Source organism: Melospiza melodia, chromosome 8, assembly GCF_035770615.1.
Source record: "Melospiza melodia melodia isolate bMelMel2 chromosome 8, bMelMel2.pri, whole genome shotgun sequence".
In the NCBI taxonomy this organism is placed as follows: Eukaryota; Metazoa; Chordata; class Aves; order Passeriformes; family Passerellidae; genus Melospiza; species Melospiza melodia.
The window spans coordinates 31,579,761-31,597,229 of record NC_086201.1 but is presented as its reverse complement, the minus strand read 5'-3'; the positions used below and the strand labels follow the sequence as shown (position 1 = coordinate 31,597,229).

General features: G+C 40.7%; 1 protein-coding gene across 1 annotated transcript; it reads left to right on the top strand.

The window, feature by feature from the left end:
* The first annotated feature begins 6,017 nt into the window (after positions 1–6,017).
* On the top strand, positions 6,018–16,810 carry LOC134421511 (zinc finger CCCH domain-containing protein 15). The gene is made up of 10 exons (XM_063162560.1): positions 6,018–6,150; positions 8,390–8,491; positions 11,106–11,217; positions 11,920–12,072; positions 13,005–13,096; positions 14,134–14,316; positions 14,988–15,134; positions 15,337–15,441; positions 15,672–15,798; positions 16,021–16,810. Exons 1-10 carry the CDS (start codon positions 6,073–6,075, stop codon positions 16,212–16,214), a joined length of 1,293 nt encoding a protein of 430 aa, XP_063018630.1. The 5' UTR covers positions 6,018–6,072; the 3' UTR covers positions 16,215–16,810.
* Positions 16,811–17,469: the final 659 nt, after the last annotated feature.

Genomic DNA, 17,469 nt, shown 5'->3' with positions numbered 1-17,469 from the left:
GCAGAAAAATGTAAATAAATGTTAATTGCATGTTGGACCTCTCATCTTCTGTTTAAACCAACAAGACATCCACACTATTGGACAGGATTGAAAAGTACATCAAAGTCAAAGGTACTCTTTCCTTTCTTAAGTCAGCTACAAGCCCTCGAGATTGAATCCAGCTCTGTGCAATGGGACTGCAAAGCACTCCATGTCCATGCTGTAACTGGGGACACTGCTCATTTCCCTCAACGAGTCTGCACCATTATTGGAATCATCCTGATGTTGAGCAAACCATTTCCCCAATCTTTCCATGTATAGGAATCTGACCTTTCTTACCTGATCTTCTTCAGATGAGTTCTGTTTTTTCTTCATTTACAGCTAAAATAATAATCATGTCTGTGAAGATAACAACTACTTCAGATACCATTTATTCCTTACCTAAATCCAAATAAAAGTCTATAAATAACTATAAGACTGATTAATAATGTAAGTGCCTATTCAAAGTAGCTTATTTATTCTTTTATGTTTAGGGAATTTTAACTTCAAATACACTTTTGAATTAGTAATATTCAATTCTATAGAGAGATTACAACTCTTTAGAATTCTTCTGTAGGCACAGAGCAAGCTCCAAGAACCCAAATCCAGATTAATACCTAGAGAGTACACTTAGAACACCACATCCTTGATTGGGCAGAGGTACAAAATTCCCAGAGAACAAACCCTTTAAAAGCAGCACCACACATTATAGCATTGCTGAGAAAATCCAGACTAGCACACAGAGAACTCCCAGAAGGATGTTGGTGCTAGCCTCATGCAAACCCAGGGAAAATCACACTCTTATCTCTGGATACAGCTTGTCTTCACATCTCCTTATGGACACCAGTCCCGTCCCAGATACAAGAAAATGCCCCAGATACAAGAAAATGCTGTTGGAAGAATATGACACTTGAAAAAGCCCCTCAGGGAGTAAAGTGCAGGTTTACATCCTTTTGGCTCTTCCTCATTAAAACTCTTCCCAAATCCTGCAGCTGTCAAAATTATTTTCTTACACGCTACCTTATTTATACAACCAGAAGTATTCCAGTTTTTTTTTTTTGGTTTTTTTTTTCTGTTTGTTTGGTTTTTTTTTTTTTTTGGGTTTTTTTTTGGTTTTTTGTTTTTTGTTTTTTTTTTTTTTTTTGTCCCTTGTTCCTGAAGTGGAAAGACCTTTTGTAAAGCTTAATTTAATTTTAAAGTTGATATACATATACATGGAAATCATACATCTTTTCAGCACCTTGACTTACAACTTGTGAACACTCTGTAAATAACAGCAGAGTTTGAGTGTACAAATTACAGTTTTCTGGGACAAGCACTCGGAATGTGGGGCAATTGTGACACCTAATGGCTGTTACTGAAATGACCTCGAACATTTTAAGGGTAAACCGGTGGAAAAAAGAGAGAGTCGGGGGTTTTGAGTTCTGGTTTGGTCACAGGTTATGAGTAACTCACCCACCACCACAGCCCTGTTGGCAGGAGAAGTTCCTCAGCACAGGCAATCCCACCAAAACCAGTTTGTGCCTTAGGAGACTCCTCAGGCGTCCCTGTGCCACAAGGATGCTCTGCAGAGTGCCCTGAGAGAGCAGCCACCCCAAACATGCCCAGTAAACCACGGCTGCCATAGCAACAGGCTACGACCCCAAACATCCCAAGGGAGCCAGGGACAGCACCTGAGTCTTCCCACAGCAACATAACATGTGTTAGCATCTCCTGGACTCATCACGATGGACTCAAGTAAATGCAGTCCAGCCTCTCCTCAGGACATTTTGCCTATATACAAAAATGAAAAAAAAAAATACAGAAATTAACATGCAAAATACCACAACAATACTCACTTTCTACAGCACTTCCAGCACAGATTTAAGTCCTCTACTAGTCCTGAGAACATTACAAATACCCTGCCTTACCCTCAGGATATGGATTTATCCAGAATGTTCTTCAGGTGGCTCTCATCATTAGTCACAATGTCTCCAGCTGACTTAAGGTAGGTTTGCTCCTATAAAACCCTCCACTGGAGATGGGGGCAGCTTGAGGGAAAGTGTAATGGTTTGGGCAGAACACTAGCCTCTTTTTTAAGGGTAAGTTAGAGACAGCCTCTTGAAAAGAGAAGTTTTGTTTTTGTTTGTTAGACTTTTCTCTAAGAGATTTGAAATTTTATTTAGTTTAGCAGAATGATTTATGTTGGAAAAGACCCTTAAGGTCATTAAGACCATTATTAAACTCTGTCCTGAATATCTGTACACTTTTCGTATATTTTCAGGGTAGGTGACTCTTCTGGGCATCCTGTTCTGGTGGGGAAATTCTTCCTAATATTCAATCTAAACCTTCTTTGGCACAATTGGAGTCTTCCTTCTCTTGCCCAATTGCCTTTTTTTTTTTTTTTTTTTTTTGTGGGGGGGAGAAGAGATGAGCCCCCCTGACTGCAATCTCTTCTCATGTAGCAGCAGAGAATGATAAGGTTCCCTGAGCTCTTTTATTTTTTTTTTTCCTCCAGGCTAAACATTCCTAATTTCAAGAGCCTTTGTCAGAGGGCTAAAGCCTGAGAGTGTTGTTTCATCACAGATATGAAAACATGGAGCAGGGGAGATGAAGAAGATGAAGTGAGTGTCCTTACCTGTAAAATTCAAATGTAAAACATGGAGGTGAGTAGGAGTTACAGCTCTACAGCTGGTTTGTGACAGAGAAGGAAGGATCTGGAGACTTTGCTTTTTGTTCCAATTTGGATGCAAGCAGCAGCTCTTTGGCTGTGTCTTTGTAGGTTCATACTCAACTTTCTCACTTGGCAGAAACTCAAAGTTTGGTTTTTGTTTGTGGGGGAAGAACAGGAAAATGTATTAAACTGGGATTATTTTAATTGTGGAAGATGCATGCACTCCATGATGTCAGTAAACCTCAATGAGTGCTTGGACTGCCCGCTTGTCATGTATTCAATTCTGCATAAAGCAATCTTATGTCCATAAGAAATAGAGTAACAATTTTCATCTTTGAGGTACAGCATAGGAGGTGGAAAAAAGTTAAGAAGCTCGAGTTATGTTAAGCCTGATATTTCTGTGGTTACTTAGGATTTTTTAAATGAAGTATTGTAGACAGTACTGACTTATGTTAGCTCATAATTCTAGCCTCAACTAGTTCTAAATCTAATGCTGGATGCAAATTAGAACCAAGGTGCATAAATTTCTAGAATTCAGAAATAAAATACTGTTCTTCAGGCTTGGATGGATTAATCTTTTAATTATGCGTTGTATTTATGATAATCTTTGTGTTCTTATTTTTTTCAGATCACAGTGGAAAGAGGCAACAACATGGGAATCATTTTTCCTTCAAACTGGAAGACACAGTGGCTTATGCCACAAATGAAATAGATTTCACAGGAGAAGAAAACGTTATGGCCTGCCTCACCTTACAGTGGAATCAGAGTGATGTTAGCAGGAGTGTGAGTGACATGAGAGCAAGTTGTCCCAACAGCTCAATCAAAATGGGCTCAATTTTAGCCTGAATTCCTCCTGTGTCAGACTCCCACCACTCTGTGCTGCTGTGTCCTTACTGATGGATCAAGAAATGATCAGTTATTATAAATCTGACTCAATGTGAACCAGTATTGCCTGGTAATCAGGGAATCTCCTTAGACCTTCCTTTGGCTCGTGCCTCTGTGTGACTCTGAGCCCAAAAACAAAATCTGGAATTGTTTCCAGTAACATGCAGACTATGTAGATTGCAAACTGAAGAACCAAAGGGTCGCCTGCAGCAGGTGACACAGGGACACATCCAGATGGATTTGGGATGTGTCCAGAGATGTGGACCCAGCCATGCCCTCCCTGGGCAGCTGTTCCAGTGCTCTGCCACCCTCCATGAAGAGAAGCTGCTCCTCTTGTTGAGGTAAAACTCCTAATGTTTTACTTTATGCCATAAACATGGTTTATCACATCCCAACTCTTAGCCTGACACAGGCCACCTTGGACTCTGCCAGGCTTGGGGCTGTGAGCCCTTCCCTGGGGAAAGATGCCCCTGCAAGGGGCTGAATTGGGATTAATTGTCACCTAATGGCTGTTTGTCTCCTGACATTTAATTGTCTGGTTTGGGTGTCCTTCAGGATGCAGCAGATCCTGTTAAAAATGACCAGATAATACTAGCTTTCATATTTATGTACTAGCTTTTGCATGTTATTGATTATAAGTATTCTTTTTAGCTGCTTGTTAATATGATATAATCAGCTTAAGTATTGCTCATAGACATAGTAATGTGATGAATATAATATCTACATATTGTTTATAGAAACAATAGTGATGAATGCATTGTAATACTGACCTTAGCAAAACATAAGCTGTGAAAAGGCTTTTGTGTAACTAAGAACAGTATCAGGCCATCCACTGACTGACCCCACCAAGTGATAAGATAACCATGACACAAACCAGAGGATAATTAGAGAATACAGTGTTATTTTTAAGGAGAACACACTAAATCCCTCTCAGGGGATGTGAAACAGCAGGATGGAGACACAAGAAATAAAATATATTGACCTGACACACAGGATGTCATGGGAGTGTGAAGAAGCCAAACAAAGGAATTCCCAAAAGTTCAGATGAATGTTTGAATAATATATGAAACATATGAATATGCTGTGATGTAACTGTATAAATATAACACTGTCTGTGTGTGTTCTTTGGCCAGGAGCACCCCAGTGCTGGATTTTTCTCTCTTATTTTATCCCATTTTAAGCTTTACAGAAATTCTTTATCCTGAACTCCATTTCTCGCAATCCGAAGCACGTGGAAAATGATGCTGCACAAAGCCAGTGTCCTGGAAGAAGACAGCAGAGTCCTGCAAGATTCAATTTATTGGAATAAAGGGAGAGAACACACTGCACCATTCTCCCGTGGAGTCTCTCAGAGAGCACTAATCCCAAACTGCTGGCGGCATGTTGCCTTCTGTCCTTTCCCCAGTGGCCGAAGCACTAGGAAGGTGCAGCCTTCGGCATACTCCTACCTGAACTTGGATCCTCCTGCATCGTGCACTGCAATGACCACTAAAATTAGCTTGAAGCCCCTCCCTAGATCAAGAAGTTAATACTTGTAAATCTATTAAGCCTGCACATTTTTCCTAGAGTTGAAAAGCCCAGGCTGTCCTTGATTCTGCAACAAACATGGCCTGCACGCCCGTCCTCCCAGAACCTGCCAGGCCCGGTCGGAACGAGTCGCTGTGAGGGCACTCGCAGCCCTTTCCCCTCACATGGAAACACCAGCCTATGGCCAGCCGAGCACTGTCCATTTCTCATCACATGGAAATCACTGCCACTGACCAGCAGGACAGGACCCCTTTGCCCTCCCTCACATGGAAACCACAGCCTCTGATAAGGAGAGCAGTGTCCCTTTCCCCTCACACGGAAGCCATCACCTCTGACCAGCAGTGTCCCTTTCCCCTCACACGGAAGCCATCGCCTCTGACCAGCAGTGTCCCTTTCCCCTCACACGGAAACCACCGCCTCTGACAAGCAGAGCAGCGTCCCTCACTCTCCCTCACACGGAAACCATCACCTCTGACAAGAAGAGCACCGTCCCTTTCTCCTCACGATGAAACCACAGCCTCTGACCAGCAGAGCACTGTCCCTCACGCTCCCTCATACGGAAACACCCGCCGCTGACCAGCAGAGCAGTGTCCCTTTCAACTCACACGGAAATCTCCGCCTCTGACCAGCAGAGCAGTGTCGCTTTCCTCTCCCTCACAGTGAAACCACAGCCTCTAACATGCACAGCACCGTCCCGTCCCCTCACGCCCTCCCCGCCACCTCACACCACGCACCCTCCCGTGACGTCACGCGCCTCGCCCCACCCCACCCGTGACGCGCCTCGCCCCGCCCCCGCCCCGTGACGTCAGGCGGCGCGCGCAGCGTGCCGGGAGGCGATTGGCCGGTGGGCGGCGCGTTCCCATCGTGCCCCGCGGGACCCGTTGCGCCTCCCCCGCGGCGGCGGCGCGGCCCGAGCCCGTCCCGGCCCTTCCCGGCGCTGCCCGGCCCGGCCCCAGCAGCCCCGCGGGAGCGCCCCGGCCCGCCCCGCCATGCCCCCCAAGAAGCAGCAGCAGCCGGCGGGGGGCAGCAAGAAGGCGGACCAGAAGAAGAAGGAGAAGATCATCGAGGTGAGCAGGCCCAGGCCGCGGCCTCTCGCTGGGCCCCGGCGGCGGCCCGGGGAAGGATCGCGGGGCCGGGAGCGCTCTGTGCCCGGGGAGGCGCTGATCGCACCCAGCTCTGGCCGGGACACTGCTGGGCCTGAACGTGATGTGACAGCCCTGCTGTGCTTTTTGGCTCGCCCTTTCCCGTGTGCGTCCCGGTGTCCGTGTGTGCCCAGAGTCCGGCTGGCTGGGCTGTAGGTCTGTGCTCCTGGGGTATAACCGCGCCTGAGTGGGCGCTGCTGGTGAGAGAGAGAGACGGTGAATCTTGTTTCTTGAATCAGAAGGCTTATTTATTAAGATATTATATATAATACATTATAACTATACTAATAGAATATAGAGAGAGGTTTGCAGAGCAGCTAGGCTAGCTAAGAATAGAAAGAAAGAATCTACAACAAAGCTGTGGCCAAGGACTCAGTCCCCTGGCTTGCACTAGTGATTGGCCCTTAATTATAAACATAAAACATGAATCAATCACCAATCAAAATAGGTGCTCCTGTTGCATTCCCCAGCAGGTGATAATAATTGTTTACCTTGTCTTCGGAGGCCTCTGGCCTCCCGAAGACACAGAAATCCAAAAGAAAGGATTTCTGTGGAGAAATGTCTGCGACATCGGGGTACGACCAGATCTCTCCAGAGATCGCTTCACACCTTAATGATTCCTTGGTTTCTTACTCGCATTGCCGTGGGTTCTGTTACAATTTGACCGGATCGAAAAATAAACAAAACCACACCTGCTAGAGGGGTGTGCGTGTTTGTCTATGCTGTATGTCTGAGTTTATGCGCACAGTACAAGCAGCGTAGTTACAGAAATTTAAATATTTCCCTGAATTATTGGCGTGAAGGATGCTGCTCAGGTGAAATGCCCGTGTGATGAGTGTGTTCCTTTAAATCTGGGGTTGTGGGTGGTTGTTTCTGTGGTTTTTGGAAAGGTCAGGTTAGAGCAGTTGGTCTTGTGTTTTCCTGATGTTGGAGTTCCTGAGGTTCTTGCTGAATGTAGCTGCCCTGGAAAAATTCTGCTTTTTATTACAAAGAAATGTAGCTGAAAGGGGAGAACCTGGCATTAATTGTTAGCAATAGATTCTTATATAAATTAAATACACAGGGATTATATTTTCCATGCTGTATTTACAGTAGAAATCAAGTGTGTAAATTATAAACTTTCTTTCCAATCTAATTGTTTTGACTTATCCAGTTAGCACCAAGTAACACAGGGAGCATGTTGTAAGTGAAACCAGCATGAGTCTGGAAACTTGGACCTGTTTATTTTGTAATTAATTTGTAATATGCTTTTGGATTGTTTGACTTCCACAAACATATTTGCACTGAGCTGTTTTCACTGGATGAACATCTGTTACTTTTTCCTTCAAGGAGGAAAACGTTGGTATCAAATCAAAGGCATGGATAAGTTCTTAAGGCAGGTATTTCAGTTACAAAAAAATAATTTCTGCCTCAGCAACTCATGGGAAAATAAGCTGGGGTTTTGGGGTTTTTTTGTGAATTTTTTTTCATAAGTTTGGTATAGGAACTTTTCCTTAACAATAAAGCTGAAGATGTAGAAGGATTGATTTAGGCGGTAAACAGAAATGTCAAGCAGTGGATTTTAGGAAGTAGAAACACCTGTCCAGACCTGATGTAGGATGAAGACTTAACTTCAGATTGGTACAGTTGGAAAAGAAAAAGCTCCCAATACTTGAAAATAAAAGGTGACATGTCACATGTGGTAATAGGAGAGTGATGTGTGTTATGTAGATGCCTGTGTGAATAGTTGAAGGTAGAAGTAATGCGTGATTTCAGGCAGATAGAAGAGAAACCAGCAGTAGTTGTGGCTAATCAGTTGTCCTGTTTTCCCCAGCTGTTCCTTGGGTGTCTCCTGTACCATCTGGTCCTGCTGCCTTGAGAGGCCTGAGAGTGCTGTGTGTCCCCTCTCACACTGATACCAGGCATGAGGAGCTCTGCTGGGAAAAACAAGAGCTCACACAAGGGCCACGTTCAGCAGGGAATGCTGAAAAGCCACTTCTGAAGATGATATGAGAGTCCAAATTTTGTCCTTACTGCTTCTTGCTTTACTTGTGTTGCTTGAGGAGATAATCTGCATTTACTGAAAGCCTAGAGGAGTGAAGGGTGGGGTTTCTGTTGTTTTGGTGGTTTTGGGTTTGTTTTTTTTTTTTTTAATTAATATGGCTGTGTTTATCTCTTGATTTAGGACAAAACATTTGGCCTAAAGAATAAAAAAGGTGCAAAGCAGCAGAAGTTCATCAAGGCTGTGACTCACCAGGTTAAGTTTGGTCAGCAGAATCCACGTCAGGTAAGTGTTTATTGTGGAATGTTTTCCCACTGCACAGTCAAATCATCTTTCACTCTGTGCAGATGGTCAGGAACTGAGGGAGGAGACAGTTGAGCTGTTCCTTGCCTCCTGTGAGTGGCACAGATCTTGCCAACAGTTGTTGTGCACATCTCGTCTAGCTGTAAATTATATGCCTGTGTTAAACTAGTACAGAGTGTGGGGGTTTGTTGGATTTTAGTTTGTTGTTTGGTTGGCTTTTGTTGTGAAAAAAGAGCTGCATCCCATCCAAACTCAACTAGTCAAATTTGTCTCCACAGTGTTCTGATGGTAGCATAATTCAGTTTAAGGTAAACCTGAAATGAAATTGTAGATACTGGCTGTCAGCAAAGTACAGTTGCACCTTCTTTCTATTTTTAATTCCCACCTTATTTGAGAAATAGTGAGCAATTCAAATTAACAAGAGTTGTTCCTAAAACTAGAATTGAAGTAAGATAGAAGTATAAATCTATATGTTCTCATTCTTCTACTTATAGAAGTGTTTATTACAATTTTTAATGGACACAAGTCTGTCAAGTCTCCATCTATTTGGTGAACTCTTTGATCAAAAAACCTGAAATTTTGAGCTGCTGTGTGCAAGTTGGATCTTCTGTACTATGAAATAAAATGAGATACAATGTTTACATTATACTCAGTCAGAAAGCATGGATTTAATAGAAATGATCCAAGTCTCTTACTCCTAGTGCAAGCTAGCTGTTACATATTTACACAGCTTTCTGTCCTGTGAATAAGCCTGTAAAATTATAACATTTGCATTAGCTCAGTTCATGATGCCATACATACATATACATTTCTTGCATAACAAGAATGAGCTAGCATGGAAAGCCCAGCTTGAGGAGTAAAGTTGGTATTTGGGTCATTAAATCTAATAGTTTTTATTTTTGTTGTAGAAAATATTCCTTGATGTCACTTCAAAAACATTGGTGTTATTCAAACAGTTCTGAAACTTGTATATGAAATCCCTTGATCTGTGGCATATATACAAATACCACTATGTAAAATAGCCAGCCTAAAATAATGTTATTTCTCAAATGCTGTTTGGGTGTTGGATGTCAGGACCAAGTCTTTAAATCTGATTATGTCTCTCTTTCCTTATAGAATTGTTAGGATTTTTCCTGAGAAAGAGCTTTTAAAAGCAATTTTCCTCATGTCATGAGATTAAAATGGAAATGCTGTTAGAGCTTTACCTTTGGTGGTGAGGGTTTTTGTTTTGTTTTCTTTTTTTGTTCCTTTTTTGATTTGTTATGGTTTCTTTGGGTTTTTTGTTTCCTGTATTTTGAGGGGTTTTGTTAAGTTTTTTTTTTGTTTGTTGGTTTTTTTTAAGACAAGCTTCATCTTCAAGCATTTAGAGCTCTGAAGAGAAACGAAAGCACTCTTAAAGTACAATTTTCTGTAGCTGGCATATGTGGGTTTGTGTGTTATTTAAAATAGCATTTGTGAACTTTTACTAGGAAAACTAGCCAAGCTGCTAATTGCTTGTTAAAACACTTTGGTGTATTTTTGCCAAGTTCACCATAAGATCAAAGCTCCTTTTTTAATATTACACTGTGGTTTAGAAAATAAAACTACATCCTTGTTTGTGGTGTTAGTGTCACTGGCTTCCCATAAGGACCAGAGGCAAATAAGCACAGAATCCTTAAGGGCAGAGATGACCTCTAAGATCACTGAGTCCAGCCATTAACCCAGCACTAAACCATGTTCCCAAGTGCCACATCCACACATTTTGAACACTTCTAGGGATGGTGAGTCCACCAATGCTTGACACACCCTTTCAGTGATGAAATGTTTCATAAAATCTCATCTGAACATTGTCTGGGGTAACTTGAGACCATTGCCTCTTATCCTGTCACTTGTTACCTTGAAAAAGAGATGGAGCCCCACCTTGCTAAATCCTCCTTTCATATCTGATCTAAGAATGTTTCTCCCATGTCCTCTTTCATGTGTTTTCATCCCACTTTGATATAGACACATGCCTGCTCTGGCTTACCCAAAGAAGGATGAGGCAGAGTAAGGTATCCTTTTGCTAGCCATGCAGTTTTCCTTCCCTGGATGAGCTTATTTTTCTGACTTGGTCCTCAGTTAAACAATGAAACATTATATGTTGAGTTGATCCAAATTGAAATAATGTTCTAAAAGCACTTCCAATTTCTATGGACAGATTTCCTGGAATTTCTACCTGTTGTATGGATCAGAAGAAAGTGTAAAGCAGCATGTAGGGGATTCAAGAGAGGGTTTTTTTGTGCAGATCTGGAAGTAGTTGCACTGCAAAAAGAGAAGATTCAGTGCCTCTCAGTGGCTTTCCTGCCTGTGAAGGTGCAGTAGGGGTCACTGTGACACTGAAGGTACCTGCCAGCACTCTCCTCTCTGGCAGATTTACTTTGCTACATACTTTGCTGTCCCTCCCGTGGAACAGGTCAGTAAAGGGCACCAGCTGCACACACAAGAGTAGCAATTCTGAGCCTTGCAGGCATCACAGATTGTTTCATTCCTGCCCTTGTAAACTGATTCTGAATTATTGGCTATTTTAACCTGCAGTTTGTGTCAAGTGAGTCCTGGCATCCTGCTTTTCTCTTTATAGGTTGCTCAATCAGAAAGTGAGAAGAAGTTAAAGAAAGAAGATAAGAAAAAGGAATTACAAGAATTAAATGAGCTCTTCAAGCCTGTGGTTGCTGCACAGAAAATTAGCAAAGGTATGACTAACAGATTTCTCTTCATTTATATTTTCTTACTCATATAACTATTTAAAGTATTATAACCCTTCAATAGCCAGTTGCTATTTTAATGAGGTAGATGTGACTATTTCCTTCTCCATCTAGTGTGCCAAGTAGTTTGTCAGTCATGACATTGTTTTGAGAAGTCCTCTGGGGTCAGTAAATCATTAGAATATCAAAAGCTTCATTGATGTTGGTCAGCACAGCTGAATATTCTTGGCTGTGTTCTGATTCATCAGTTCGATACTTCTGGATGTGTGGCATGATTTTTGTGTGTGTGTGATGGATGGTATTCAAAACAGCCTGTGTCCCCAGGGGAGTGTGAAGATCCAGAGAAAGGACATAAGATCATAACTGTTGTCTTAGCAGAAGACTTGTATTCAAATCAGAGCAGTAAATACTTTCCACTTACTTGTATCTGACCCCATAATTAGCAGTAGCATTTGGTTTGGGTCTCTCTTGAGGTTGGTTATTGAACAAACAAACTTTTTGATGTTACCAAGTTTTTACTTACCTATCTTCTAGAGTTTATGTGCAATAATTTTTGACAAAATAAGTGCGATTTTCATATATTTCAAGTATATCTTTTCATTCTCTATTGATCCTTGATATTCTCAGGATTTCTAATATATAACTTTTGCTTAAAAACAGTATTAAAATATAAAAACTTCCTTCACTCAGGTGCTGACCCAAAATCTGTAGTTTGTGCTTTCTTCAAGCAAGGCCAGTGCACTAAAGGAGACAAGTGCAAGTTTTCTCATGACTTGTCCTTGGAAAGGAAGTGTGAAAAGCGAAGTGTCTACATCGATGCTAGAGATGAAGACCTTGAAAAAGGTATAATAATTGTAGAAATTTACTGCTAAGCTATTCTGATTCTGAAACTGGAATTTTAAGATTAAATGTCTTCTGTATTGTTATGATCCTGAAGAACAGTGACTCTGGCAGTGTCATGTATTCTGTCATACAATTTGCAAGCTGAGCAGTATTTCACCTTTTTGCAGTAGCTGTTTCCCTCAAGCTCTGTAGAAGGGAAAGGGGGAAGTGCAATGAGCAGCCAGAGTTGCCTCCCAGAACTGCTACTGGTGTTTGGCCAGAAGTGCACAGTTCTGCATTCAGGGGTACTTGGGAATTTTTTCTGTGACTCTCTCTCCCCAGATGACTTGTTGGCTAAGTACTCTGGATTTTACTTTTATTTAGCAGTGATTAGAGATTTTACAGAACTTGTTTTTTTTTTTCATATTCCCTTAGTTTTAGTCTTTTATTTGAGTTTTAGCCTCTGTCACCCTAAATGTATCTGATGGGATCCCACAGACTCACTGCTAATGTTGTCATTGGTGATACGCTTCTTTTGGTGGAAGCTTCTTTTAACTTTAACACAGATAATTTGGTATTATCTCTTTCAAGCCTGCAGTTAGATTAGCTATATTTCTGAATATTACCATCCAACTTTCTCTTTTGTTCAGTTGTCTTGTTTTTCTTCTTTTCCCATGTACACACTCAGTACTGTATAGATGGAATGGCACATTATTGAGTGTTTAACTCACACTTTATGCATTTCAAAATTAAAATTTCTAGGGCTTTTGAGGTTTTCAAACTCTAGGAGAGTTTGAAAACAGTATTTTAAGAACCTAAATTTATTTTCCCTAGAATAAACTACTTAAAATGTAGGAATTGTATATTAAAGCTGTTAGTGGGCAGAAAAGCAGCTTGCTGGCAATATCCAGTATTTGGATTTTTCTGTGAAACCATCTGTTGTCTTTTTCTAGATACAATGGACAACTGGGATGAGAAGAAGCTGGAAGAAGTAGTGAACAAGAAGCATGGTGAGGCGGAAAAGAAAAAACCCAAAACCCAAATAGTATGTCTTCTTTTATTTTTTTTATTACTTTTTTTAAATTGAGCTCTACTAGAAGGAATTAAATGCAGTGCAGTCTGGCATTAGATGTATTTTGTCATTATGTAAAAATTTAGAATGGAATATTATAATGATGTTCTGAGTAGACAGCTGGCCTGATAGTATTTCTTGTAATATCTTTAAAAATTAAAAAAACAAAACCACAATCCAACAGCTCTTTTCAATCCATAAAAAGTTTTCTCATGTCCATTACAAATAGATAGTAGGTGAAGTGCTTTATAGAAATGCTCAAGGTTTCAGCAGTATATCTATTACGTCCTAATTGCTTAGAAAATGCAAGTATTTTGATTAGTGAAATCTGTTACTGCAGTGACTGAACTATGTATTGACTTATCTATGTACTGGGTGACATACAAGCATTATAAGCTTTTGCATTTTCACCTAATTTATGAATTGAGAGTAATTTGTAATTTCTGGGCTCTAAGTTCAACGATATTTTTTAGTTCTGCACTAAATGGCATAGTGGGTTAATCCCTTTTTCATTCTTAGGGACCATTTCACCTCATTTTTAATACCAAGTAATTAAATCCTCTATTGATACCGCCTGAGTTTGCAAAAGTTAAACATTGCTGTGGCTAAATATAAACTATGAATTGCTTGTTAAAGGTCCTAGGATGGCATCTTTACCCAAGGATCCAGAGCTGGAAGGTTTACCAACATGTGAGGCAGATGCAATTTGTGTTGTTGAAAACTGCACCAGTGTTGGTGAGCAGAAAGAGATGTGCTGCTGATTTTACAGAAGTGCAGAGTTTCCAGTCTTCTTCCATCTTGTCTTTTTAAATTGGGATCATCTTGAGGGACAAAAAGCTGTTGATTCCATGAGTTTTAGATACTCATTTGCACTACTTTGTTTACTGTTTTTAGTAGCAATGTATTTCAGGTGTTCCTTCTGTTCTGGGCGCAGCTGACTCAGAATGACTGAACTTCTGACATGGAGTGGGAAAGAGGACACAGTGCTAACAAGCTCTGTTTTTGTACAGGTCTGCAAATATTTCCTTGATGCCATTGAAAACAACAAATACGGATGGTTTTGGGTCTGTCCAGGTGGAGGAGACAACTGTATGTATCGCCATGCCCTCCCTCCAGGCTTTGTATTAAAGAAAGACAAAAAGAAGGAAGAAAAGCAAGATGAAATCTCATTAGAAGATCTAATAGAAAAAGAGGTAAAGTTGTTAGGCATCTTTTGGTGGTAGTTGTTTTCATGACTCTGAAGAGATACGTAAAAAAATTGTTGATTTATGATAAACAAGTATTAGATGTTTTTAGAGCTGTATGAGCTGGAGCAAAGGATGCATAGCATTGATTCATGGTTTTGTTTAGTGAATAGAATTAACTAGAGCTGCATACTTAGTGCAGCTGTTGCTTACTCTTTATTAGGAGGCTTCTATTTCTTAACTGCTATTTCTCGTTTATCCATTACAACTGCTTCTGTGGCTTTTCTCATCCCCAGCTCAGTGTCTCCTTAGTTGTCCCTTAACTCTCTAATGAGGCACTAACACCAAGAGCACAAGGCTTTCTGAAGGTGTTGCTGCTCTGCTTCTTTCTGTCACCATTGCTTGGCAGTGTCACTTGAGCAGAGCTGAGCTCTTGTCTTTCCTTTATTTTCTCCTCCACTTTTCCTATTGATTTTCATTCCAGCTCGTCTCACTAACTGGAAAATCCCATGTTGAGTCAAATGTTAAGAAAGTGATGCATGTTTAACAGTGTAAGAGTCTCAAGAGGGTCTTGGAAAGAAATGTTTTCAATTAGTTTCTAGAAAAGAGTAATTAAATATCCAATTTGTTTTAGCCTTTGGAAAGAATTTCTAGCATTAATCAGTCTCTTTTCTGGACAGCGTGCTGCCTTAGGACCAAATGTTACCAAAATTACTCTAGAGTGTTTTATTGCATGGAAGAGAAGAAAAAGACAAGAAAAAATTGATAAGGCTGAGCAAGATATGGAGAGGAGGAAAGCAGATTTTAAAGCTGGCAAAGCATTGGTGGTAAGTTTTACAGTCCAATTCTTACTGTAAGAAGAGCAGGTCAATAAAGTTTTGTGAAGAGATAGCTGGCCTGAAATTGTTTTGCTTATTATTATTGTGTGTCATTTTTGTTTCCTTTTTTTGTGGTTGGTTTGTGTGTGTTGTTTTGTAAGCAGCATAAATTGCATGAAGTACTAACTGAAGGATTTTTTGCTGTGGATAGATCAGTGGACGTGAGGTGTTTGAGTTCCGGCCAGAGCTGGTTGATGCAGATGATGAAGAAGCAGATGACACACGTTATGTCCAAGGAGCAGGAGATGATGATGAGGTAAAGGAAACAGGATTAAATCAAGGAATGTTTTAATTGCATTAAAGTTTGAAAAATGTCAGTTTGAAAGCCCTTACAATGAAATTAGTAGGCTTGGTTTTTAATACTGCCACAGAGTATATTTTATCAGAAGGTTCCTGTTGAAGGTGACAAATGTTGTAGACATCTTGCAGAAGCGAGGATTTTTGTGGAAAAGTAATTCATGCAGAGCATCTTTGTTTATTTTCCAGACAGAAGATCCTGTGTGCATAAATGATGTAGATTTGAACCTGTATGTCCCCAAGGCAGTTGAGGAGACTGGTATTACAGTGGCTAATCCAGAGAGATTCAGCACATACACTTCAGTAGAAAAAGATGGTAAGTTGTTATTTTGTCCAGCCTGTTTTCATAGTTGATTATCCAGCCTTGCACATTAACCAGGTACATGCAATTTGGCCAGTATAAATCTGTGTGAATTTCAAATAAAGTAGCTTCCTCATAGTTTCAAAATTTGAAGGCATGTTTAGTAGGATTGTGAATTCAGTTGGTGATTAAGAAACTTGTGAGACTGAAATGCCTAAGAATTATGTTTATTTTCAGATAATAAATTAAATGAAGCTTCTGGTGGTGTTATAAACAGCAGCGAGCAAAATGATTTAGATGAAGATAATGATGGAGATGGGGAATTGGAAAATGGAGTCATTGATGCAGTTCCAGTTGATGAAAATCTCTTCACTGGAGAGGACTTGGATGAACTAGAAGAAGAACTAAACACTCTTGATTTAGAAGAATGAACTAAAAAGCTCCAGTGAGGAATTAAACCTATGTGAAAACTGACTACATTTTTTTCTCCTTTTTGAATAGAATTCTTAAACAAGATGTTTATGGTTATGCAGCTGAATATGATGGGCACGTGATATACCAGGAATGTTTTCCTTCAATCTCATCTACTCCAGTCTTGGCTATGCTCACAGTAAAACGTTCAGAGTAGTTCAGAATTACCCAACAGCTGAATTTGCAGACAGTGAGATTAAAACTTCCAGCTAAGAGTAGGAAGTGTAACTGCCTTGCCAGTATGCAAGTGGGCAGTTTGACATCAGGTACAGTACAAAAATCCAAGTATACATTCTTCACAAAAAAAGCATTTTTATTAGTGATTGTGTTGATTTAGAAACTGCCTGAAGTGGTTTTTAGGCAGGGTACTCTAATGGAGCTGATGCAGATTATGCTTCTTTAAGTGGTGATTAGCTTTATTTGATCAGCTGGATACTGAAGATTGTGAACTGATATTTCATACAATACCAGTACAGTGCCCTCTGTTTGAAATGTTTTAAACTTTCCCACCACCTTTTGCCAATAAATCTGTAAATAAAAATCATCAACTTTAAAATACCTGTGTTGATTTTTCTCTGCTAAGTAAGGATATCATACCAAACTGTTAAGAGCTGGATTTTTGAATAGAGTGGTAGATGTTTTTCTCTGCAGTCTTGATACAGAAGTGATGGTGTTGGCTTCATTACATTTGGGCTACCTGCCATTACAGCCTTTTTGTCTACTCTTGATGCAGTGTAAAATTCAGCAGCCAGCTTTTCTCCCTTGCTGTTCTGATTCCCTGCCCACCCATTAGCTGATGTAATACCTGCTATACACCACTGACTGCTATTCCAGCCTCATTCTCTCCCCACTGTCTTTTGTAGATTAGTGAAGAGCCCAGGCTCTGCAGAGCAGGGATGTTACAGTCCAGAACATGCCTGTCATCCCTTTGGTGTCCTCTAGATAACAGGAGGTTGTGCAGGGGTAAGTTGCCTCAGGTGCTGCACCCTGCAGACTGCACTTCATTTGAGTCAGTCTGTCCTTTTCCAGTGGATTGAGTGTCTGCCACAAGGATTTCTCAGCAGTGGTGCTTTTCCAGGGGGCTGCTCCTGCTCCTCCTTGCCATACTCCTGCTGTACTGATGAAACCCTTTATATTGATTTTTCTAAAGCTCTTAAATCTCTACTTCCAGACCAGTGAGAGTTATGGCAGTTAGTGAGTTTTCCCAAACTGCTT